This window comes from Podarcis gaigeae, assembly GCF_964106915.1.
Source record: "Podarcis gaigeae genome assembly, chromosome: 17".
Taxonomy (NCBI): Eukaryota; Metazoa; Chordata; class Lepidosauria; order Squamata; family Lacertidae; genus Podarcis; species Podarcis gaigeae.
Window position 1 is genome coordinate 27,703,744 of NC_139694.1, and position 27,143 is coordinate 27,730,886.

General features: G+C 42.2%; 1 protein-coding gene across 10 annotated transcripts in view; it reads right to left on the bottom strand.

The window, feature by feature from the left end:
* Nucleotides 1–27,143, bottom strand: part of MLLT3 (MLLT3 super elongation complex subunit) — a 144,410-nt gene that overhangs the window by 56,312 nt on the left and 60,955 nt on the right. For 6 of the 10 annotated variants that reach the window (XM_083719068.1, XM_083719065.1, XM_083719067.1 and 3 more), the window contains one exon: nt 3,362–3,444. The exons of 3 other annotated variants lie outside the window; for them this stretch is intronic. In XM_083719068.1, the coding sequence (XP_083575194.1) occupies nt 3,362–3,444 (83 nt within the window). Of the gene's footprint in view, nt 1–3,361; nt 3,445–15,859; nt 16,267–27,143 lie in introns of those variants that run through there. One more of the 10 variants, XM_083719072.1, reaches the window with a different exon arrangement.

Below are 27,143 nucleotides of genomic sequence, written 5' to 3' on the forward strand. Positions count from 1 at the left end.
TACCGTAAGTGGAATCTTTAAAACTGAGCAGTGCTTACATGTCCTAGGGCTTCCTAGCTTGAGTCATCGCTTGAGAATGACTTTCAGGAAAAAGTTCCCCCAGAGCTGTTCTCTTCAAAGTGGGTAAAATAAACAGAAGTTTCATGGCTGAAAAGTCTATCCTGGAGTAAATCTTCTTCATCCTAAACTAAGCTCCCAACCACCCCCAACTTAGCATCAAGCTATTCTCCAACAAGGAAATAAAAGTTTATTAAACCAAACTACTGTTTCTGTAGCATTCATCTAGAATTCAGGAACTGGTTTCCGAATCAGATGGGTAGACATGTCAGTGCCCAATTCACAAATCATTTCTCCCCCCAAAATGAGTGTAAGTTTATGCTAAGTTTTTGTCAGTTATTCATACAGCATGTTCTAAGTACTATTTTTTAACCCAAGGGGTTCATTATTTTAACAAACTGTCAGGGATGCCCTTGGCAAATGTTCAGAGGCCACAGATTGTTCCAAATGCAACTAGAAGCACACTGCTGCCAAGTTGATACTGATCCTTTCTGGTGTTCCAAGAACATTTCAAAGTGCTAGCTATAGTGTAAAAAAGGCCTGGTATACTTGGAGATGAGGATATAACTTTGCTCTCATCTTCTTTCCTAAGACTCACTGCAATTATTAAGATCAATCAAGAATCCCTAATGACGATATAAAAGCTGCAATTTCTCTTTTTTACTTGGCAACACATGTGTTTTCTGTCTGCATTTAACCACATTAACTGCTCAAAGTCTTCGATTAAAGAAAAGGACAAAAATGAAGCTGGGGGGGAGATAAGCATATATGAGATTATAAAAATAAGAACCCAATATTACCAGGAGGCTGGTGCTTCCATTAAAAGAACACACACACAAACAGGGAAACAAGGCTGAAATATAGTGACTTCCCCAAAGTCCGGAATCTATGCCCCAATCCTGCATTACTGACTAGTGAAGTGCAATCCTAAATGTTAATTCTCCCAGAATCTCTGCTGAAGGGCAATACAGAAAATGTGGAAAAAACCCTAATTACATAGAATTTGCAGCCCCAAATCAAGTTATGTTTCATTCCTCAACAGTAAAAAGATGGAGGCAAAGGATGCTGCGATAATGACCAGTGAACAATTTCAAACAACATTGTTCCTCTATGTGAGTGGCAAGCTCTGATCTCCACCTAATGGTTTTAGGTGGCTAGACTTAAAACATGCTTTCCAATCCACTGAGAATGTTGTGGAAATTTTTTGTTCATGCTGCTTCATGAAAAAAAACAATGCTACACAATATATACAGTTTAATGGTTCGTTGTACCTGAGCTTTAGCAAAGATAGGTAGAGCATGTAAAGAATGACCCGTATTTAAGTAGTTCTTCTAACAAAAGCAACCAACTTCTCACACACCAGGCCATCACATTGCAATTTGTAGTATCAGGGAAAGGAATCAAATGACTGCCCTGTTGTAAATATCGTATAAAATTTCTTAGAAGACCAGGGCAGGCCAACTGCTGTACAAGGAAGGATAGCTCCTCAGGTAAGATAAAAATGCAGAGCCTTTCCTGCCTCTACGCCCTAGATTTTTACAATTTAAGTTTCCAAATAATGGAAGCTTTGACAGCCACATCCACAAATGGAAACCTCATTTTCCAAGCAAAATTTGCGGACACATATGACTTCTTTTGAAACAGGTTCTTCAGAGAAGAACAGCATTTCAAGGTCACAACCAAAATAACACTGCCGTCCAACAGCTATGGGGGGTTATCTTGAGGAATCAACAGTTCACTCACGAAAGACAGATTTTTCCCGGCCCGGAACGCAAAGCTACACACCCTGGAAAACAGCTACCCCTAATAATGTTCTATAACATCAAGAAAAACCATTAGCTGACTAGATCAGTTTGACGTTTAGGACAGAACAAGACTTCATGCTTTTATAGATAAGAATGAAATAATTCTCTTTGGGGGAAAGTAATTATTTTTTCCACTCTGTATGAAGCCCAAACTTCCACAATCCCCTGAAACAAACACTAAACACCACATTTAGTGAACAAATTGTGCACTTGTGTACAACTGCCTTTGTGTATTCCAAGAGAATTCTGCTACGGTTCTTGGTCAAAGTCACCAGTTACTGGCAGGGATTTGTTTGCAAATCCTAATGCAATCATCATAATCATCATCTTGACAAGTAAGAAGAACTTAACAAAGAGAAAACAGTTCATTTTAGTCGCATAGCTAATTCACGAACATTCATTGTTTTCCAATGGCTGCAATAATCTAGGCTAAAATGTACTCTCTCTGCATGTGGTAGCAGAACTTCAAACCCTCCATTCTCTTTAAGCTATGTTACATCTTCCTGAATTCTTAAACTTATATGCAGCAAACACTTTCAAACCAATATCCTTTTTTAAAAAAAACAAAACAGACAGAGAGAAAACACATGCGAGCAGGTCTTGTAAATCTCATAAGTACCATTCTGACCCTACAAACCCACTAGTTCTTTAATTTCGTTTTATGTAAAGGAAATGCAAAAGCCAAGTGAACTAACTTAGAGATGCCCAGCACTGTAAAAAGCAAGTAAAATGGAAATCAATTTCTGACAGGATGTATGCTTTTGCGTTGCACAGAGGTATTGAAGAAGCAGGGTTGGTCATTTTGTCTGGTCAAACAGTCAGATACTTAAAGCATTAGTTCCAACTGTAAAAAAGAGATAATTGCGCCAATTACAAACACCCAAATTAGATAACTGTTGTTGTGAAATATTAACACTTCCAATTGCTTAGATCGAGCAAAGTTACACAGATGAACAAGATGAAAGAGACCAAATATTTCTTTTGCTTTCGTTATAATATCCCAGGAAGAGTCTAAGCAATGACAAGTTGTTGTTGTTGTTGTTGTTGTTGTTGTTGTTTTAAAAAAGCACAAATAGCACATAAATCACAGTAAGAAGTGAGCTCTGAACCTGATTGTAGTTATCGGGGCAGGAAAGGGGTACTTGCTCCTAGTTATATGAAGATAGGACAGTCCCATAGCTTCCACTAGCTGGGGGGCAAGGGGGCCTCTCTCCTCCCTTTGCTATCAGGGAAATTCATGATTAAATTTAAAAGATGGCAATAACTAGCTAAACATGATAATTACTGGTTTAATGATATTAACTGTGATCAAACAGAAGGCAAGCACCTAATCAACCAGCCATGCACAAAAGTTAAGCTACTCTCATGCCTTCTAGAACTAAGAGCACTTCAATTTTTTTTTTGGAAAGAATACTTTAAACCAACATTTCTTTAGCTATTTTCAAAGGAAAAAAAAATCTAGATATATGGTGAGAAATTGAAAGAACAGTATTACACACCTTGTTCTTGAAGTAAACCTCTATTGGCAAAATGAAACCAGCATACCCAGATTCCTCAACTTTGTACGGTGGATCTTTGCACACTGGGGGGGAAGAGAGAGAGAGAGAAAGATTTTGAGTCTTTACAATCCGCGTAATAATTCTATATATGAAGCCATTCAAACTGCCTGAGAAAAATGCTCCTTAGTTTTTAAACGATTTGGGGAAATGTTAACATTTCATAACATGATTCCTTCCTTCCGTCTCTCTCCTGATTCAAGAAAGGGGAGGACTCACCCAAATATTTGAACTCAGCCACTGGAAAAACACTGGCTACTGGATATCTTTAACTGATCCGCTTTTTGTTATTCAGTATTCTTTTTAATAATAAAAAAGTACTCCCAAACTTTATAATCATTTACAGATAAACCTGCAAAGTTCATTCAAAGCTCTTGAGATCTTTTGCTTAATATTATTATCCTGTACAATTGATGTATTTAAAAGCCAATCACTTTGTGGTCAGCTCCCCAAATTTAAAGTTAACAGACTTGGCTGGTGATCTGTACCACGCAGATCTGCTACAGTCATACCTCAGATAGTGAACGCTGCTGGTTGTAAATTTTCGAGTTACGGACCTCGCTGAACCTGGAAGAACCGGAATGGGTTACTTCCGGGTTTCGCCGCTCGCGCATGAGCACTAAATCACACTTTGCACATGCGCCGAAGCGCCGAATCACATCACACACATGCGCAGACGCAGTGCTGAGGGTTGCAAACGTAACCTCCCGCATGGATCACGTTCGCAACCCAAGGTTCCACTGTATTTCTTCCTCCTTGGTCTCATATACCCAAAAAGGTAACTGTATCCCCGTACCGAATTTAAGAAATTGTAAGCTCCTCAGTGCAGGGAGCTGTCCTCTTGTACTCTAAACTGACTTTGCACACTGATGGAACCATATAAACAAGCAAAGTAAAAGGCTATTTGCTATGCTCTGGATGAGTCCTTGAATTAAATCAGAATTAAATCGAATTGTTACAGATTAACATGACAAGACTGTGAAATCACACACCAATATCATTAGTTGCGCCTGCACAGGGGCTGCTTCCAGCATACTTGTAAACAATTAATTGCTTGCTTACTTATGGCTAATAAGAACTAGTTCAAGCAACCAGCAAGCGTATTTTGACAAACGCCTTGCCCCCTTTTTGGTTGCATTTGACTGAAAATCTATATGTAAGATGGAGTAGAAAGCTTTTTGTGGGGCGGAAACTTTTGGACTGTTTGCAAGCGAAAATGCGTTCCTTTATCCATTGGAATGGATGCAAATCCAGACCTCTAATGGATGTCTGTCTCTCTGAATCAGTCAGAACAGTGTTAGGAACTCAGATCTACAGTGGAACCTCGGTTTAAGAACAGCCCTGTTTATGAACTATTCAGTTTACGAACTCCACAAAACTGGAAGTAGTGTCCCGGTTTGCAAACTTTACCTCGGTCTACGAACAGAAGCTGAGTGGTGGAAGGGCACCGGCGGCAGGAGGCCTTATTAGGGAAAGCGCACCTTGGTTTAAGTACCATTTCGGTTTAAGAACGGACTTCCGGAATGGATTAAGTTCGTAAACTGAGTTACCACTGTATAAGCCAGGTGCCAAATGGCTTCTTAAACCAAGGTTACAATCGCCAAAATGGAATGTCTAGTTGCCATTTTAGGGCAAGATGGCGCCAGTGTCTTATTTTTCAAATGATGAACTGAGTGATTCTGAGTTAACCATCTGACAATCTTGAGCTGGGTTAAGAGGTTTCGGAGCACTGGAAAAGGTACTATGATGCCTATATGATGGAATTGTTTAAACATCAAACAATTTTGGGAAACAATAGATAACGAAATGAAAAACATGTTCAGATATTCATTTAGGGAAGCACCAGAATGTTTTCTATTGGGAATAGTACCAGGAAGTCTAAAGGAAGAAGACAAGACATTATATTTATACACAACAGTAGCCTCAAGGCTATTGATTGTGAAAAAATGGAAAAGTGGTATTATACCAACAAAAACAAGTGCCTTGCCAAATTATTGGAGTATTACAATATATCCAAAACAATGGGAGAAATTGGAAGGATCTCAAAAGAGAAGATAGACAAGGACTGGAAGGTGTTTAAAAGATACTTGCAAAACCATATCGAAAAATCAGAACTCCTATTAGAATAAACAAGTTCCGTTTCAAACACTGAAATACTGAATAAGATGGATAACAATGTGTAATAGAAAAAGAAGTATGAAATTAGGTTAAAGGTGTGTGAAATAAAGCAACAGAAATGGAAAGAAATTGCAGTTGAGTAGATTGGAGGTCTAACACAAAGGTAGGGTGAGGGGTGGTGGGTGGTGATGGGAAAAGGAATTATTTGTGGGATTGAGTGTAAGTATCTTTGAACACTATTAAGGATTGTATGAAATGTATGTTTGTATGCTTGTATATTCGCAATATGTGTGTATTAATACTGAAATATTTTAATAATTAAAACTTTTCAAAAAAAAAAAAAAGAGCTTTCGGAACTTGAAGAAAAGTCACTTGATCATATTGACCTATTCTTGCCTCTTTTTCTTAATGGTGACATGGGCCATTCATAACGTAGGGCTATTCTTCACAACTGTGAGCAGGGCATTGGGGTGGGGGAAGTGAAGACAAGCAACAACATTTCGCTATAACATTGTTCACTGCTCCTGCTCAGGCTGCACAGATGCAGCATTTTGGTTCCCAAAATTCATCCGGTCCTGCAGGTAAAAGATAATGGACAGAACTCTACAGGATGTGTTATTAAGTATGTGAAGACAGTCAAGAACCAATGATTCCCAGGCATTCACCTCCAGATGGTGGAGATGTATGGCACCTTCATTTGGGCTGGATCTAGACACATCAAAGAAGCATTTCAGTTAAATGTGTTGCAAACTTTTTATGAGAAATTGGGTAGGCAAAAACGAAACTCCACAGTGCCATCTGGTGTCACAGTGTTAGAATGCATAACAATGCTCGTAAAGCATTTTTTCTTTGCTAGTGTAGCTGAGTCCTTGGTCGCAAATGGCCAATAGCCTGGGCCTGGCTATTTTCAAACACTGAGAAAGTACTGGGTACATAATATAGTGTAAAGGTAAAGGAACCCCTGACCATTAGGTCCAGTCATGTCCGACTATGGGGTTGCGGTGCTCATATCGCTTTATTGGCCAAGGGAGCCGGCATACAGCTTCCGGGTCATGTGGCCAACAGGACTAAGCCGCTTCTGGTGAACCAGAGCAGCACATGGAAACGCCGTTTACCTTCCCACCGGAGCAGTACCTATTTATCTACTTGCACTTTGATGTGCTTTCGAACTGCTAGGTTGGCAGGAGCAGGGGCCAAGCAACGGGAGCTCACCCCGTCTCAGGGATTCGAACCACCAACCTTCTGATCAGCAAGTCCTAGGCTCTGTGGTTTAACCCACAGCGCCACCCGCGTCCCTTATAATATCGTGTACATGTCCATAAAGATTAGAGGCACTACCGGCTCTTGAAATTATTGCTCACCTGACTCACAGGAAAAAGGGTACCAACACAAGACTAACACTCTTTAAAACCTCTGGAAGAAAGGTATTATTAGTGGAGCTAAAACACTAAGTAGTACTACAATGGTAGTTAATGTTCAAGGAAGAAATGTGATTCTGTAATTTTGATATTGTACCAGCCAATACATTTAGATGCATTACATTATCCAACTTTGCTTACGGACTGCTATTGAGAATGCGATACTGAATTCATTAATAATAATAATAATAATAATAATAATAATAATAATTTATTATTTGTACTCCGCCCATCTGGCTGGGTTTCCCCAGCCACTCTGGGCGGCTTCCACAAAACCCAAAAATACACTAAAATATCACACATTAAAATCTTCCCTGAACAGGGCTGCCTTATGATGTCTTCTGAATGTCAGGTAGTTGTTTATTGCTTTGACATCTGATGGGAGGGTGTTCCACAGGGCGGGCGCCACTACCGAGAAGGCCCTCTGCCTGGTTCCCTGTAGCTTTGCTTCTCGCAATGAGGGAACCGCCAGAAGGCCCTTGGCGCTGGACCTCAGCGTCCGGGCAGAATGATGGGGGTGGAGACGCTCCTTCAGATATTTGTATTTGTAAGATGTATTTGTTCAGATACATCTTTTTTCCACATGGTTTAAGGTAAGTCGAAATTGGATGCCAGACAAGCAGCAGGAAAATGGTTTGTTGACAGATTATGTGAAGGCACCTCATGAAATAGGTATACTTAAACTTCGTTATCTTATTGCAAAATGAGCAGGCCCAATAGCTTAAACGGTTTCTTTCATTCTTTTTAATACCTAATTCATTAAACAGCTGACTCTACCCAAACAACAAATTACCTAGGTGCCAAAGAAATTTTGGCAAAACAACCTCATCTTGACCCAGATGGTATGTATTAGCTAATCCTCTGGGAAAATAGCCGTTTATTGAAGTGAAGAAGGGGAGGGGGCAGAACATAGCATACTTCAGAGCCATAAATGATTATTAAAGGGATTTTTTTTTTCTGGAGGAGGAGAAAAGAACTGGAAAAACCTTTTAAAGTACTTTTTGGATGGCCACGCTTCAGGTATTCCAGAAAAATGTTACGTGAGTGCCAAAAGGCTTGGCTGTTCATTAAAATATTATACATCCCTCCATTATTTTCACAAAGGCAGCCAAAATAAGAAAGGTCTGACAATCCACAAACGATTTTTGGACAGTAAAAACCCCACACGCTAATGCATTCTCCTTGTGCAAGGGTTTGCTTAAAATTTGCACTTATCAGCGTCAACTGTCCAACTGATGGCAGGGAAGCAGATATAGTGGTACCTCAGGTTAAGTACTTAAATCGTTCCGGAGGTCCGTGTTTAACCTGAAACTATTCTTAACCTGAAGCACCACTTTAGCTAATGTGGCCTCCTGCTGCTGCCGCACCACCGGAGCACGATTTCTGTTCTCATCCTGAAGCAAAGTTCTTAACCTGAAGCACTATTTCTGGGTTAGCGAAGTCTGTAACCTGAAGCGTATGTAACCTGAAGCATATGTAACCTGAGGTACCACTGTATACATGAAAAGCAGAGCAGTGCAGTGAATAGCACAGACCATAAAAAGTCTGAAGGCATTCACTTCCAATTTAGACTAACCACAGTTGGTTGTGATGTTCGAATCCCGACAAACTGTAGTCATAATTATGGTTAATTGGGGGGGGATTCACCTTCGAATCATAATCTGTGAAGCTGCCTTGTTTTCACAAACCATCCTTAGAAGAGTCTATTTGGGATTCAGATGCAATCTAAAAATGGAAGTGGAAGCGGAAGATTGCAATCTCTTGGTGGCAAAGCCAGAGGAAGTGAGGAGCTTGCTGTGGCTCCTCCTTGCAATACTAAACCATGGCTTAGTGGCACGTGCAAACTGGGGGCTCGTACACAGTTCCACTTCTCACAGGAAGTGGGCCCAAGCAGTTTTGCATTTGCCCCACAGCTTTCCCCTGGGAAACCTGATCGCCGTAGATGGCATGATTATTTAAGTGCCATAGATGGAAGGTTGACGCATCAGCGCCTGTCACTATCATTTCATGCGCACAATAGCCAAATGAGCTTCCGACTGCCTTTATATCAGAAGGAAGTCCGGTATAAAACCAATCACTGATGCTGAAATGGAACACAAGTAATTGTCACGGGAACACATGCACACAGAAACATTTAACTAGAACTACAGAAGCATAGCTGTCAACCGTCCCTTATTTGGCGGGAAACTCCCTTATCCCAGCCCCGTGTCCCGCCGCTGTCCCTTATTGATGATGTCCCTTAAATTTCCCAGGTTTCAAAGGAAGCAGCTCCTCTCCCTCCCTCCCTGCCAGCCAGGGAGGAGGGAGGCTCCAACTGTGTTGTTTGGCTGCATTGCTCACCCAATAAGGAGTCTAAGAACGACTGGGGGGTGGAGCTTGCATGCCTTGTGCCGATCAAATCGACCGCGTTGCCTAGGGACTCGCCTTTGCTCAGCGCTTCCCAGCAGAGAGGAGACGGTGGTTTTCCTTGCTGCATCCCCTTTGCCGGGTTACTGCGCTGTGGGAACCACCGCTTGAAGCTTCGTTTGGCTGCTGGCTGGGCTTTCTGCCTTTGGCTTGGAGGGGCTCAGAAGCCGAACATACCTGTGCTTGGAAAATCCCTTATTTTGGCTGCTGATCCCTTATTTTTGAGGCTGCTGGTCCCTTATTTTCAAATCTGTAAGTTGACAGCTATGCACAGAAGTAAGAATGTATCCACCAAGCTAGGGAGGATTTACACACACACACACACACACACACACACACACATACTGGCAACCCCCAACTGTATAGTTGTCTAAACTATGATTAGCAGATTTTTTTCAATGAATCCAGGGACTTTTTTGGGGGGGGGGGGGAGCTGAGTAGCAACAGGGAATCAGTAATGGGGATGGTGAGGCAAAACACCCTGGGCCCAAGGACACATGCATATTGTATCAACATGCAAAGCCCTTCTTTCGCACCCTGTGAAACATAAAATGCACAGTTTTTAAAAAACTGGGCAACAGTGTGCTGTCTGCCCATGACTCCTGAGCCTTCCCTGATCTCCTGCCCCCTTCCCCCTTTGTTTTGACAGATCGGGGGAGGCTTGGGAGTCGCAGGTGGGTGGCCGTTGCCCAAGAGGGGTGCAAGGCGTGCGGTTTCGCTTCCAGGCAAGATGCAAAGCCCTTCTTTCACACCTTGTGAAACATTAATGCGCAGAGCAGAGTTTTTTAAAAACTGGGAAACGGCCGCCCGCCTGCAACTTCCGAGCCTCCCCCAATCAGCCAAAACAAAGGGGGCAGGGGGCAGGAGATCTGTACCACCGGACGTCCCCGGTTCCCCCTCGGCAGTGGCGGTGGCAGCAAGCAGCTCCTGAAGCCAGCCAGAGCCAACTGCGCTACCAGGCTGGCTCCGGGCTGCTGAGGCTGCCGCCGCCACGTTTCCCGGGGACAGATTTGCAAATCTGGGGACGGTCCCCGGGAACTGGGGATGTCTGGTAACCCTAGTCTAAACAAAGCAATCTGTGATGCAAGTGAAAAATAATACTGGCTGACAGTCTCCTTTAGGATATCAAAAAGTTCTGGTGAAATTGTTTAGTTGCTATCAACCAACAATTCTTGTCTTTTGGATAACCCACAAAGAACTGTTAATAGAAGCAGACAAAGGTTTCTTTGGGTTGCAGCACTTTAGAGTGCATGAGAGTGCATGTCAATATTCCTTCATATAACAATATTCTCTGCACTCAGAAAAGAAAAAGAAAAAGAAACAGGTCAGGGAGAAGGCTGGCATTCTAAATTTTTGAAATTCAGGATATTTCCTCATTTGGAGGAACTTATAGTCTGTGGCATATTCTCTGAAGTGATATAATTCAGATAAAAGTTCACCTCCGCAGCAAGATCTAAGCCCAAATCACATGTCAGACCCCAAGGGCTCTCTTTCCTGGGCACACACACCTGGGGATTATTCCGTAAAACCCTGGTTGCCACAGGGGTGCCGCTGAAAGAATGTAGTTGGTCAAGGGAGCCGTGGACCCGAAAAGGTTGAAAACCTCTCCTGCAAGACATTACTTCAATGCATCCCTCATAGAGATGAATGGGATAAGGAGAATGTCGCATTGAACCAGTGGCTGGCAAATTCCAGCCTTTGTATCAAGCAGTATTTAGGTTTGAATACATCTAAACAAATCACTTCATATTCATCTTTCCCTTTAAGGAATAAAAACCTTAATGCAAAGTTAGTATTTTCCAACTAGCTCGACTGAGACACGTAGCCACCAACGGTCTAAAAGCAATGTAAAACTTCCCCCATGTTACCAGCAAAGAGGTGGGGGGGGGGGGGGACTATAACCAGATATTGTTGCTTGCTCAGTCAATATGCCAGCTATTTTTCAAAGATCAGTTTCTCACAGGTCAGCCTTTCACTATCACGAACCAAACGGGGTGGGGTAGAGAAAAAGTAAGAAAAGTGCCTGTAAGTTAAACATTTACAAGCATTGCAAACAAATGACAAAACCAACTTCTGTTGTTTGGAAGCCACAGACGGTTCAAATAAATGCTCCTGAGCTCTTGCTTTCATTCCAACTATCGCATGTAACTATATTCTGAGGGATGTGGGTGGCGCTGTGGGTTAAACCACAGAGCCTAGGATCAGAAGGTCGGGAGTTCGAATCCCCGCAACGGGGTGAGCTCCCGTTGCTCGGTCCCTGCTCCTGCCAACCTAGCAGTTTGAAAGGACGTCAAAGTGCAAGTAGATAAATAGGTACCACTCTGGTGGGAAGGTAATCGGCGTTTCCGTGCACTGCTCTGGTTCACCAGAAGCGGCTTAGTCATGCTGGCCACATGACCCGGAAGCTGTACGCCAGCTCCATCAGCCAATAAAGCGAGATGAGCGCCGCAACCCCAGAGTCAGTCACGACTGGACCTAATGGTTAGGGGTCCCTTTACACCTTTACTATATTATGAGTGCACATGCTTCCTATTTATTTGGGACAGCAAACCATTCCTGTCAGATCCAAGGGGAAGCCTGTTCATATCTAAGGGGTTATGTCCCCTGCCCTGCCCCCAATTCTAGTACATCAGTCTCCCCCAACCTGGTGCCTTCCAGATGTTTGGAATGACAGCTTCATGGTGATCTAAAACATCAGGTGGCAGAATCTGCTCTGAAGGTTCAAGTCTCTTCAAAAGGTGTTTCTGTTTAAGGCAGCTGCTCATTTGTCCTCAAAGCCTTCTATGATTCGTAACTTATGGTTCAGTTTGCACATTCATACTCTGCCTTTCCTCAAACAAACTTAGGATGGCATAGCTGGTCCTCAACTCTCTCAGTACTATCTCCACACTATCCTGGAAGTAGGTTAGGGCTAAATACAGCAATTGCCCCAAAGTTCCCAACTGAGCTTCCATGCTGGGTGGGGTAATAATAATAATAATAATAATAATAATTTATTATTTATACCCTCCCATCAGGCTGGGTTTCCCCAGCCACTCTGGGCGGCTTCCAACAGAATATTAAAATACAACAGTCTATTAAACATTAAAAGCTTCCCTAGAAGAAGAAGAGAGGAGGAGGAGTTTGGATTTGATATCCCGCTTTATCACTACCCTAAGGAGTTTCAAAGTGGCTAACATTCTGCTTTCCCTTCCTCCCCCACAACAAACACTCTGTGAGGTGAGTGAGGGACTACAGAGAAGTGTAACTAGCCCAAGGTCACCCAGCAGCTGCAGGTCGAGGAGTGGAAACGTGAACCCGGTTCACCAGATTACAAGTTCACCGCTCTTAACCACTACACCACACTGGCACCCTAGAGGTGCAATGGACTGCCCCTCCCCCTGTTCCACTACCACCGGCTCCAGAGGTGAGGTCTGGGCTTCCTTTGAACTTATCCAATGGGAGAAGTTTAAAGAAGCTGCCAGCCAGCGCCGGCAGCCAAGGGAAGAACAAGCCACAACAGCCTTCAGTGGTACGAGGGCCTGGTGGTGCTCTGGGTGGCAGAGGGACTTGGAAGCAGCAGCGGTTTTACTCGCAATATGCCAACGGGTGAAACCGCCACCATGCTCTGGCCCTCTTACTGGTCCTGGGTGATGCCTAGTCTTTGCTGAGTAGAACACCTCTTCTGTCTGCTAGGTACTTATTCAGTCGACAGAGCACAAGAGTCAGGGTTATGGGCTCAAGGTCTATGTTGGACAGAAGTTTACAGTGTTGCGCCCATAACCTTGTTGTCGGCATGCATAGGGCTGGGAGGCCAGCTGGCAAGCTCCAGCTCAGATGTCTCCTTCCATCGGCCTGTGCTCTGATGTAAATCAGTGACCCGGGCTTCAAAGCCAGGGCACACTATTAGCAGATAGAACTGCGCACACAGAATAGGCGTGAGGCTGGTGGAAGCATACTACAACTACAGATTTATTAATCATAAATCAAGACAAAGAAACATGTCGTCTCTCTCTCATGTCGTCTCAGAGAGAACAGCTAAAAGGCAAAGCTATACACAACGGAAGTTCCCTGGATACTGTGCTGGAATGTAAACAGACATGTGACATGTAACAATCCCATGTCTGTTCCTGAAGGTGGGATGGAGATGTCAACATTGGTTGCCCTAGATCAGGCTTCCTCAAACTCAGCCCTCCAGATGTTTTGAGACTACAGTTCCCATCATCCCTGACCACTGGTCCTGCTAGCTAGGGATGATGGGAGTTGTAGGCTCTCAGGAGGGCTGAGTTTGAGGAATCCTGCCCTAGATGACCCTGGTGGGTCTCTTCTATGATTCTAACTCTGCCCAGCCCTTGTCACTCCAAGGCTGCATGGCAAGGGGAGCTGAGAGAACTCTATTACAGTCCCTATCACTGGCTTTATCAGTAAGACAGATGAGCCTTGAATACGTGTACCAGTAATTAAGAATAAGGCCAACTCATGCCTTTCCTTTATCAACAGCAACTGCAGCCTGTCCCCACACAGTCAGGAACGGCGTCTATAAGATCTTCAAAACAAAGGATTTCTGCGTAAAACTAAACAACAGCAAATAAAGAGTTTCCCATCCACTTTATAGTCCGCATTAAACCAGATTACTGTCTTGGACTCCTCTGGGAGGAAAGGTAGAATGAAAAAAGTAGAAAGATTGAAATTCTGTAGTCTGACTATAATTCCCCATGGCTTTTGTCTCACTTCTATGGGGATGAGGTAGACATTCTTGATATAAGCAGAGGCTATGTCCCAAGGACGGACTACCGAGCAATATTATTTCCATTTTTTCCTCCACTTTACTGTTAGGGATAGCAAAGAAACTGAAAAATATGACATGAAAACGGGGGAAAACACATTAGAATATAGGTTCATTCAAGCAGCTTATAAGAAAAGGAATGGGATAAAGATTAAAATGAGTTTAATAATTGAAGTTACTTCTATTAAAACAATTCAAGTTTAGTTTGTGCTTCTTTTAGAAGATTAACTAAAATAAGTCCTTAGGGAACTGTTAGAGGAATCAGGAATCACACAGGCTTTTTAAACAACTAGAGTTGCAATATTATTAGAAAGACATGTGGAGCTTCCTGCAGCCAATCAGAAGCCGCGCTTTGGTTTCTGAACATTTTGGAAGGCAAACGGACTTCCGGAACACATTCAGTTTGACCTCCAAGGTATGATGGTAACAACAACAATAAATGCATTGTGTTCTGCTTTGCTGCTTACAGTAGTGAGTGCTTGCACTAAAACAACACACTACAGTCCAATAATAATACAGGAGAGTAAGAGAAACAAGAACAAAAGACAGAGACAAGAAATAATAATAAAACAGAGAGCATTATTGCTGATTTAATATAGGTAAAATAAAGGTAAAGGACCCCTGGATGGTTAAGTCCAGTTAAATTCAACTATGGGGTATGACACTCATCCACAGACAGCTTTCTGGGTCATGTGCCCAGCATGACTAAACTGCTTCTGGCACAAAGGGACACCGTGACGAGTGCCAAAGCGCATGGAAACACCGTTTACCTTCCTGCCACAGTGGTACCTACTTATCTTCTTGCACTGGCGTGCTTTCAAACTGCTAGGTCAGCAGGAGCTGGGACAGAGCAACGGGAGCTCACGCCATCGTGGGGATTCGAACCGCCGACCTTTCGATCAGCAAGCCCAAGAGGCTCAGTGGTTTAGACCACAGTGTTACCCGCTCCCTTTATTTAATATAAGCAGCCTATAAGCTACTTATAAAAAAAATCACCTGAGACAGACAAAAGATAAAACACTCATAAAACAAAAGAAAATCAATGAATGAGATCTAGAACTATTCTAAATGGAAGGACTAATGGATAGCCCTGCTTCTAATACAAGCAAGTAACACATAAGCTAAAAAATTAAAAATAAAACAAGCAAACAACAGTTCTATTAAGTCAATATGGGGGTGGGGGGATGTAAAGGGAAGACTTAAGGACTTGGGCAAAGGTGGGTACTAAGGGACTGGGTTTATGGATCCTGGGTGTAACATACTGCAACTTAGAGAAGCTTCTGAAATAGCAATGGAAGTCAAGAATCAAAGTACATGATAATGAGAAAACGTGCATGGGCACACACAAATACAGATTCATCAAGCACTTCCTCTTGGAACCTCATAATTATTCTTGAATTTCATCCACCACCAACATCACCTCTGTCTCCACTGAGTGAACCATAAACCTCATGGTTCAGGCACTTCCCAGAGCTGCCATGATGGCCCAAAACCATGGATCTAAGGCCACAGGTCTTTATAGATCCTCACAAGTCATGAGGAGAGCATTGCCAAAGATCTGCACTGGATCAAAAATATCAGAAAGCAGGGTGTAGCAAAACTATCCTTATCATTTGACAGAATATTCCAATCAGTTTACCAATGATTTACATGCACATTATGTTAATTGAGCCTGGATTTCTACATTACGAGTCAACACATTAAGTTCTCCTTCTTAAGTTATTCTCAACTAACCTTCATCACCGGAGTCACTCTCTGAAGCTTCTTCCATATACATGTTTAATTATTTAGTACTCCTAGATGACACACAAAAATCTGGAAATATTCTCTGTTATAGTATCTATCTTGGAGGAAACTGGTTGTTTGGTCTTCTTTAGGAGCAGCAGATACAGCGGCCTAAACGTCCTAGTTCACTGGGATGAAAACAAGAGTCTTCCAACAATAAAGCCAATGATAAAAAGGAAGGTCCACCACACTGTACCATCAAAAGTCACCAGAGGATATATAAAAAATGTGATTAAGAAAAACAACAGAAATGTTCCATTGTTAAATAAAGAGTTTCTCAGTGTTATCATCCCTCTTTTGGCCCTAGATTACTTTAAGGGAGGGGGACAAGAGCAACCTTAAGCACTGCTGTGAAGCACATAATAGTATGCAAATGAACAAAGCTCATTGTATGATGAACGCATGATGTAGCTTTTATGTCACAAAATCTGGCCAGCTAACCTTTAAGACCCGGCTACTTTGACAAATAAAAATACTAGAAAGATTGAAAGCAGAGTATTTCCCATCCCGGTTTCTGCTTTGATCCCGGTATGTCCCGCTTTTCCTATTTTCAACCGAAAAATGTTAGAGGGTATGGAGTTATGTGACCCCCTGAGCCAAGGAGATAAGTAATTATACAGCCCTTAGAAGACATCTGAAGGCAGCCCTGTATAGGGAAGGTTTTAAAATGTTTAATTATGCTTTTATATGTGTTGGAAGCCGCCCAAAGTGGCTGGGACAAGCCAGTCAGATGGACGAGGTCTAAATTGTTGTTGTTGAATAGAATGTCTCTATTTCCATCAGAGGAATGTTGGAGGGTATGAGCCCTGAGTGCTCACCGGAAGGACAGATCCTGAAGCTGAGCTGAGGCTCCAATACTTCGGCCACCTCTTGAGAAGAGAAGACTCCCTGGAAAAGTCCCTGATGTTGGGAAAGATGGAGGGCAGAAGGAGAAGAGGACGACAGAGGATGAGATGGCTGGACAGTGTTCTCGAAGCTACCAGCATGAGTTTGACCAAACTGTGGGAGGCAGTGGAAGACAGGAGTGCCTGGCGTGCTCTGGTCCATGGGGTCATGAAGAGTCGGACACGACTAAATGACTCAACAACAGCAACAACAACTATTACTTAAAACAAACTAAGAGGGTAAGCCCCAAAGAAATGAGAGTAGAATAATTCAAGCTTTTTACACAAGGACCAGGAAGCAGGTTCTCTGCTAGTAAAGTCGGTGAGTTTCTCCTGAGGTGGTTTTATTCTAAATGGCCAACCATCTTACTCAGAATATACTAAGGGCCGTAATCAGTGAGTTTCATTTCCCCCTCCATTAGTGGTCTCATTGTATTGCTGTGTGTGCGTTAATTGTAGGTTTTGAACTTTTTCCAAATTAACATTTCCCCCAAAAAAGAAAACCATACAATTTTTGAACAGAAACAAACTTTTCACAACATGGGTACAGCGCATATGCGCAGGGGATCAGAAATGCCCTGTTTTACCACCTCTCTTGTCTTTGTGCAAACAGAGAAGGAGAGCCAAATCAAGATCCTCCACACAAGGGTATCAAAAAATGGGTGCCTTTTAGCAAGGTGAAGAGAATATATAATGTGAAGTGCGGGGAGGCAACATGCAAGATGAACACTATGGCTGCCCTGGCTCATTATTCCAGAAAACTCTGGTTAGAGGATGGCACAGAAATACTGTTGGAAATAAATGGATTAAGTGTCAGTAAAATCATCTTGAATTTCAAAGTTCTCTGCTTGAAATACTTAAAAGGCATAAAGGAGAGCTGGAAGAACACAACAAGAACTTGAAAAAAAAATAGATGCAAGAACAAGTTGCTTTATTAGCTGACTTGAAAAAATAGATGCTTTAAACTAAAGCAAGAAAAGTACTGTTTACATGTTTCTGTAATATAGTTTCAAACATTTGTGTAAATTGTTAAGTTAGTTTCCTTTTATCTTTTCTGAAAAACTAACTGAAACAATGAAAAATGGATGCACCTGGGATTTATAAATATTTTGAACCAACGTTTCTAAAAACCATTTAATCACATCTTGCATCTTTTGCATATAAGGAGTGTTTGAAGGCAAAAAAATCTGCTTTTTGATTTATAGTTTAAAAAGAGGATGAGATGCAACAGAAAGACTAAGGCAAACTACTACACAAAACGCAGCAAATTTCCACGGATCTCCGCTCCTCTAATATATGGGCTTCCCCTTGCAAATTATTCTCAGAGGACAATAGTTAGAGTCTCCTGCATTCTCTGGGATGCAAAGCCTTATTCCTGCCTCATAAAAAATCCCCCTTTCCTCCCCTCCCCACCGAGCGCTGGCTCCTTGTTTGAAATACCCCGTCCGCGTTATTTAATTGGCACCACACTAGGAACCATCACAGTTGCTGAGTAACATTCCTTACATGCCCCTCGTTAAAGGGACATTAATGACTGCAATCAGTCCAATTCCACTTCCTTGCCCAATGATTTAATTTCCTGTACAGTATTGCTTTCAGCTCCCTTTGAAAATTCTCCCAGCCAGCATTCTTTCCCTTTCAGACCTCTGTTCTCTATTATGTAACAGAAGGACCCGTACCAGCAGGTCACAGGCAACCTACAAGTTGTAGCAAATTGTGCCTCGCTGCATTTCTCTGGTGTCTTGCTGAAACGGAAAGGTATAAACTTTGCTTAGAATCTACTGGCCATCCTTCCTTGATAGCCAAACACTTAGGATCAGAAGTTAGTTAAGAGAATGGCAGAAAAAAGAAGGTGGATTTGGAAGTCGAAAACTCCCATTGCTAAGAGGGTCCTTAGCAATTCCCAGTACAGAAATGAAGCCCAGGTGCTGGCAAGAAAAATCTAATCGAAATATGAAAATATAAGCTGAACAGACAGTGGTACATGCAAGTTTTAATATGGCCAGTTCTATCAAACATGCTACAGGACGATACGTAAATGTATAGCAGAGGCAATGTTCTTTAATAGTTATTAACTACAAACACACTATTCGCTTGAAAACTTTTCTTCCCAAAGTCTTGATTACCTACCATTTTTTTAATTATTATTTAAGGAGAATCAGGAGAATCTTTATTTGCATCAGCCACTAGCCATAGCAATAAAATAAAAGACTGAAGACAGAGGTAAAAACTTAACTATGCAAAATACATTTTGGAAGTATAATAGATCTTATTCTAATTGCCCCCACTAAAAACCTTGCAGTTTTTGCAGTCACCTGATCATCTTGATCTGCTAAAAGAAGAGAGACAGTGGTATCTTCTGCTTTAAAAGCATATTCAAGGGCTCAGTTTTTCCTTTAGAAACTCCTTTTGTACACGTTGATAGCATCTTTGTAACCTGGCTAGTGGCAAAGGAAGTTTGGAACAATTCAAAACAGCATCAACTCCATCCATCCATCCATCAAATGTATGTAAACTAGCACCGTTAAACATGTACCCATGCCTCTCCTGATGCTCTCCTTTGTCACCAACTTCAACAATATAATCACAGATTTGTGCAGTTAACTCAGTGATGCTTACATTTATTTATGTTGGCATCCCAGACATCCAAAATACTGCTAGAAAAAGCCTCCAGGGCTACCTTTGAAGGTGACTCAGAAACTACAATTAATCCAGAATGTGGCAGCTAGACTGGTGACTGGGAGCGGCTGCCGAGACCATATAACACCGGTCTTGAAAGACCTACACTGGCTCCTAGTATGTTTCCGAGCACAATTCAAAGTGTTGGTGCTGACCTTTAAAGCCCTAAATGGCCTCAGCCCAGAATACCTGAAGGAGCGTCTCCACCCCCATCGTTCTGCCCGGACGCTAAGGTCCAGTGCCGAGGGCTTTCTGGCGGTTCCCTCATTGCGAGAAGTGAGGTAACAGGGAACCAGACAGAGGGCCTTCTTGGTGGTGGCACCCGCCCTGTGGAACGCCCTCCCACCAGATGTCAAAAAGAAAAGTAACTACCAAACTTTTAGAAGACATCTAAAGGCAGCCCTGTTTAGGGAAGCTTTTAATGTTTAATAGGTTATTGTATTTTAGTGTTTTGTTGGAAGCCGCCCAGAGTGGCTGGGGGGACCCAGCCAGATGGGCAAGGTATAAATAACAAATTATTGTTATTATTAGCCCTCTGAATCAAATGGATCTGGAGCAACTACCTGTAGCTTGAAGAACCCACTAAACTGAAAAAGCATCTTCTTTTGTAGGATATTATTTGAGTGTTATCCACAATGATAAGCAAAATGCAACCAAGGATGATCACGTTCTTTTGGTTGTTACACCATCATTCAGCATTTCCAGCATTTTAATTTGCGGTTAAAGGTGAAACTACACTGTGGTGTCAAGTCACCTCCATACCTCACAAGGTTGTTGTGGAGATTAAATGAGGAAGAGGAGAATCATATATCTCACCTTAAGGTCTCTGGAGAAAAGGTGGTCCATAATGCAATAAACAGAAGCAGTGAAGGAAGTGAAGGAAGGCTTGCTAATCTCAATGTATTGTTTATTTAATACCTTGAAACAGATGTCTGCAAGTCTTCTTTCATTGCTTTTGGCCAGTCTCAAAACCCAAACAACTAAACCGCAAATGAACCAACTATCAGTTGTTCTACTGCTACTACTTATCCTAAGGAAACGATCCGTTTCAAAGGCGGATTAACTGGCCAGAACTTGCAGTCCTGAAATGTACTACATAATCTAGAAGTCAAACACCCTGGGTATCCCACGAACAACAAAAAGCCTCAGAAAACCAGATGCATGATAGTATAATTTAGATGTGTTTTAAATGCAGAAATCTTTTCACTGGAAAATAAAGCCAATCCTAGGACTTGGATATACAAAATGAATACAGTGGTACCTTGGTTCTTGAACTTAAGTCCATTCCGGGAGTTCGTTTGACTCCCGGAACCATTCGAAAACCAAGGCGTGGCTTCTGATTGGCTGCAGGAGCTTCCTGTACTCAGTCGGAAGCTGCGCCAGACATTCGGCTTCTGGAAAACGTTCGCAAACCAGAACACTTACTTCCAGGTTTGCGATATTTGGGAGTCTATTTCTTTGGGAGCCAAGCCGTTCAACAACCAAGGTGCCACTGTATTCCAAGGCCTTAATTTCAAGGATTGTCCTTAAAACTTTTATCTATGCTTCTAATTAATAAAAAAAATTCTATTGCACTTTATAAAGCAGGGTGTCATATTCCAGGGAATTCTGCTTATCCTCAGCCTTCTCAGGACTTCTGCCTGTGATCTGGTCCCCTGAGAACCAAGGTAACAACAAACCATGGTTTAGCTTTTCAAAGATGAACCTGTATGAGCCTCATTGCACAACCCTCCCTTACCTCGGCTCCTCTGGTGATGAGGAGAAATTGAACTGGGAGACAGCAGGGGGTTAATTCTGAGAAGCGAAGGAGGAAGGTGGGTTTTCGGGGGGGGGGATAGGACACATCGAGGGACGCAGGTGGCACTGTGGGTTAAACCACAGAGCCTAGGACTTGCCGATCAGGTCGGCGGTTTGAATTCCCGCGTCAGGGTGAGCTCCTGTTGCTCGGTCCCAGCTCCTGCCAACCTAGCAGTTTGAAAGCACGTCAAAGTGCAAGCAGATAAATAGGTACCACTCCGGCAGGAAGGTAAACGGCATTTCTGTGCGCTGCTCTGGTTCGCCAGAAGCGGCTTTGTCATGCAGTTTTTTGCAGGGTAAGCTCAGAAGCAAAAAAATAAAAGAGAGCTCCAACATGGAGCTTTAAAGCGCAGAGGAAAGGTGTCAATAAACCCTTAGATGAGTTATTTAAAATATGGAGCACACACTACATGTTACATGCAGTTAGATTTTCTATCTATGGACTGCTTGGGTTTTCTGTCTGTACACTAAGGGCACCCTCAGAGGCTTGAGTATGACATGGAAAAGGAAAGAACTGCTTCTCCAATCAAAAGCAGCTTCTTCAAGCTCTCTGCAATGAGATACAGGGCAGGTTACTGCTTTCTGGATATTTAGCACTGGGTGAGCTTTAACCCATATTCGGCCTCTGCTGCTGCTATTTGCATGGGGAGTGGAGCATTCATTGCACTGCAGCCGCTTAAGAAGTTGTTGTTGTTGTTGTTGTTTTTAAATCATTCTAGCAGTTCCTAATTGAATAATAAATATCTTGTCTAGTTTGGCCCCTAGCCACACACTTGGTCAGCAAGAGTCCACCTTAGCTGATTTTAAGAGACTGACAGGTGCCCTTGGGGTAGCAAAGCAAGAAAAGGTTGATACCTCCAGGTATAGGGCAATATATAAATCAAATAAATAAATAAATAAATAAATAAATAAATAAATAAATAAATAAATAAAAATAAAAAAAAATAAAATAAAATAAAATAAAATAAAATAAAATAAAATAAAATAAAAAAATAAAATAAAATAAAATAAAATAAAATAAAATAAAATAAAATAAAATAAAATAAAATAAAATAAAATAAAGGGGGCCCATGAATCTCCCAACCAAGATTTGTCTGACAAATAAGGTTTGCTTGGGGAATATGGCTAGAGGCTTCTGCTTCCACCAGAGGAAAACCAGTAGCACCCAAGGGATTACAGAAACACAAAGTATCAAGGGCAAAACAAAACAAAACGCCAGACAGTGGCGTAGCGTGGGGGGTGCAGGGGGTCCGGCCGCACCGGGCGCAACATCTGGGGGTTAGGGTTAAAGGTAAAGGTAAAGGTACCCCTGCCCTTACGGGCAGAGTCGTGTCCGACTCTAGGGTTGTGCGCCCATCTCACTTAAGAGGCCGGGGGCCAGCGCTGTCCGGAGACACTTCCGGGTCACGTGGCCAGCGTGACGAAGCTGCTCTGGTGAGCCAGCACCAATGCGGCACATGGAAACGCCGTTTACCTTCCCACTATAAAACGGTACCTATTTATCTACTTGCACTTAGGGGTGCTTTCGAACTGCTAGGTGGGCAGGAGCTGGGACCGAACGACGGGAGCTCACCCCACCGTGGGGATTCGAACCACCGACCATACGATCGGCAAGTCCTACGCGCTGAGGTTTTACCCACAGCGCCACCTGCATCCCTAGGGGGTTAGGGTTAGGGGGCGCAAATTACTTGCCTTGCCCCGGGTGCTGACAACCCACGCTACGCCACTGACGCCAGAAAGCAATCCACAACAGACAGAATCCACCCCTTCCTAGCCTAATGGAGTCTGATGCCTAACTTTGGCTGGGTTGTGCCCGATTCCAAGAGACTTGGCATTTAAGAACAAACACAGCATGAATAAATTATCAAAACTCCATCAATGTGTAGCAAGCTTGCACTACTGTTCCTTCTTCTGCAAAAATTTGCTGCTTGCCAAAAGGATGTCAACACTTCTCCCCAAAGACATATCAGCCCGGCTTGATACATTGCCAATAGATAGAAAAAACACACACACAGAACAATGCAAGAAAAATCCTATTTCATATACAGTAATTCTACGTAAAGAGCTAGTGGGGATCAGATCTGTTACAGAAGTCTTTACCAGCTACAGAGCTGTCATGTTTAAATTAGTGCCAAAACTAATTTTATGTTTCACCTAAAACAACAACAACTACCCTATAAAATGCCTAAATTGATTTTTTTTATTCCACATTTATAAATGTTGGTCCATTTCCTTAAACAGCTTCAGCTGGCAAGGCAGAAGAAATACTTTGGAGGTTTTTAAGCAGAGGTTGCATGGTCATCTGTCATGGATGCTTTAGCTGAGATTCTTCGCTAATTTCTAACATTGTGCAGAACAGAATATGCAAGTATAGTTATCTAATGTGAAATAATTTCTCTTGAAAGAAATGTGTTCTGCTACAGTATATTCTTAAGAAAGTTGCATATCTAAAAGTTGTTCTGATTAGATGGATTCTAACTGCAGCCATCAATGCATTTCATGCTTGCGGGAAGCATTTTATTTTAATAGATAAATCCTTTTTTAAAAAATAGCAAAAAACATTCACAAATTAAAAACTCAGAAGAAGAAAACATACCAACAAACTAAGGGACTGCCACAACTGCTGCTCAAATTTTAATAGCCAAGTAATGCAAAACGTAAGAATTACCAACTGTGGAAGAATGGCAGATAAAAATGGACTATATGGAGTTGGCTGACCTTACTGGAAGAATCCGCAACCAGAAAGAAGAGGAATACCAAGAAGAGTGGAAGAAATTTAAAGACTATTTGAATAAATATTGTAATATTAAAAATTAGAAATTGCTTGAAAGTACCAAATAGGCCTAGGATTAAATTAGGAGTTAACTAAATAAATGAGATCTAGAACTTTAAGAAAAGTTAAGAAATTGGATTTTAATTGGAATACTGTGTTTTAATAATGATATTAGAAAACTGCTACATTCAAATACAAGGAAATTCAGATGGGAGGGCCCAGAGGAAGTCAAAAATATGTTTATAAGGTTAGATGTTTAAACAACTAATTAATTTGTGTTGTTTATTTGTTATGTGTTTGTTATGTTTTTATGTTTTTCTTTTTGCCTATATTTGTGATTCTGTTTCTTTTTTGATGTTGTTGTAGTATGTGTTATATTTGTAAAAAACCTAATAAAAATTATTTTTAAAAAAACAAACAAACTAAGGGACGGGCACTGTTCCATCTTGTGTAAATAACTTACAAAAGCAGCATTTCAACTTTCTAGTGAGGTGGTTAGACTTGTACCAGAAGACCGATGAGAGAAACAGAGAACTGATCCCACGGAAGCTGCACTCATTCCAATGATATTTGTGGAGGGAAGCAACCAATGATGGACTCCAGTGTTTGAAATTCGCCAGGTGCGTTTTGCTACTGATGTGGGTCCAATTGCGACTACGTGGCGATCTCTAGGCACTAAGGTGGCAACTGACATCTCCACTGAACCAGCTGACTACCATGCAGTTCTCCATCATCACATCAAGGAAAGCAAGTACAGGGCTGAGTGCCATAGATATCGGACTGTGGCCTTTCCAGAGGCCACCCAAATGGAACTCACCAACCACATTTGTCTTGAAATATTGCTTGCCCAGGTGTGTCGCCTGAAGGGCTCTCCAGGTCCTTTTCACACGTCCTGATTGCCATATCAATGAATCCCTAGAACTTACTTCCAGTGTTCATGCTCTGCATAAACTCTGTCTGAAACACCTACTCTGTCTGAAACTATACAACTATATATTAAACTATTTGGACAGGCTAACCAAGGTCTTTGTTGTTGTTGTTTAGTCGTTTAGTCGTGTCCGACTCTTTGTGACCCCATGGACCAGAGCACGCCAGGCACTCCTGTTTTCCACTGCCTCCCGCAGTTTGCTCAAACTCATGTTAGTCGCTTTGAGAACACTGTCCAACCATCTCGTCCTCTGTCGTCCCCTTCTCCTTGCACCCTCCATCTTTCCCAACATCAGGGTCTTTTCCAGGGAGTCTTCTCTTCTCATGAGGTGGCCAAAGTATTGGAGCCTCAGCTTCAGGATCTGTCCTTCCAGTGAGCACTCAGGGCTAATTTTCTTCAGAATGGAGAGGTTTGATCTTCTTGCAGTCCATGGGACTCTCAAGAGTCTCCTCCAGCACCAATTCTTCAGTGGTCAGCCTTCTTTATGGTCCAGCTTTCACTTCCATACATCACTACTGGGAAAACCATAGCTTGAACTATACGGACCTTTGTCAGCAAGGTGATGTCTCTGCTTAAATCTTGCTAATTCTCAGGGATGTGATACACCTTGACCTGCCAGAGCTACTGTAACCCCACCTCAGGTGCGATGTATTTCTGATGTTTTACCCTCGTGACATGGAAGTTCTTCTCCACGCCAGAATGCTATCCTCCAAAAAGTGGTGACTCACTTTGTGATCCAGCCTCAGCTCCTTCATCTCTGACTGATAATGAACTTGGGGGACTTTGAGTCCCTTAAAGGGGGAGTTAGGCCATTAAAGGCACCCCTCCCTATTTTCTGGAATCAATTGTTACTTACTGAATTGCCTACGAATAAACCTTTTATCAATTTTACTATAAATTGCCTCTGATTTTGATGCCTACGTACATGTAGTGCCGGATTTATGTATAAGCTAAACAAGCTATAACTTAGGGCCCCACTCTCTTGCCCCCCCAAAAAAAAACTTAAAGGGGAAAAAACCTAGATGCACATTTCCAAAATATAAGATAAAAAACAAATAAAATAAAACTTACATACAGTAACAGTGTTTTGTGTTGTGTAGGCTTCTATTTGTTATGTGCAAATGGCTTTAGATACCCATTAGGTCCATAAATTACCAGATAGCATATATGAGAGCCAGTGTGGTGTAGTGGTTAAGAGCGGTAGTCTCGTAATCTGGTGAACCGGGTTCACTTCCCTGCTCCTCCACATGCAGCTGCTGGGTGACCTTGGGCCAGTCACACTTCTTTGAAGTCTCTCAGCCCCACTCACCTCACAGAGTGTGTGTTGTGGGGGAGGAAGGGAAAGGAGATTGTTAGCTGCTTTGAGACTCCTGAAGGGAAGTGAAAGGCGGCATATCAAATCCAAACTCTCCAACACAAAAACCAGCGACAATTTGTTGACAAAGGACTGCTGGACATATAAAGGGCCCCATTACTTTCAGTAGCTTAGGGCCTCATCAAACCTAAATCCAGCCCTGCCTACATGCTGTTTAATTATTGCAAGTAAATCAGATATCCAGTATTATAAAAATACTATGGCAGCTCCAAAATGTAAGCATGTGATCATTTTACTTTTTCTAATGAGACATTGCTTCATAAACTAATAACAGCATGAACGAGTATAATAACTGTCAAATTGGGCAGCTTCCAAGTAGAATATAAAGTTTAAACCCTGCTCAGGGTGTGAGTTGATGTGGGTACATCAATATCTCCCTTACGCTTCAGAGCTCACTGGAGAAAGGGGAAGATTCCAGTGCTAAGTCGTGACAATTTGTAAAGTAGTCCATCACTTCTCCCCACCTGATTTTGGCAGACTTCCGTGCTCTCATCCCAACTTTCTTGCTCCTACCATTAAAGTTAATGAATGCAAACTTCCTCTTCTTTGCTGTTCACCTTACAAACCTGTAAACTAGTTAGCTCAAGATAAACTCATAGGAGGGGTGGAAGAAATGCAATTGTATGGAAAGAACGCAAAATTTCCTAGTGCCACCTGTTCAAAGTGCCAGAAGGACACTGTGGGGCCCAAACTCTAGGTGCGATATTAGTCCTTGGCACCTCTACAGAAAAACATGTGACCAAGTAACTGCAATTTCCACATGTGACGGTATTTGTAAGACATTTTCCCCCCACCAG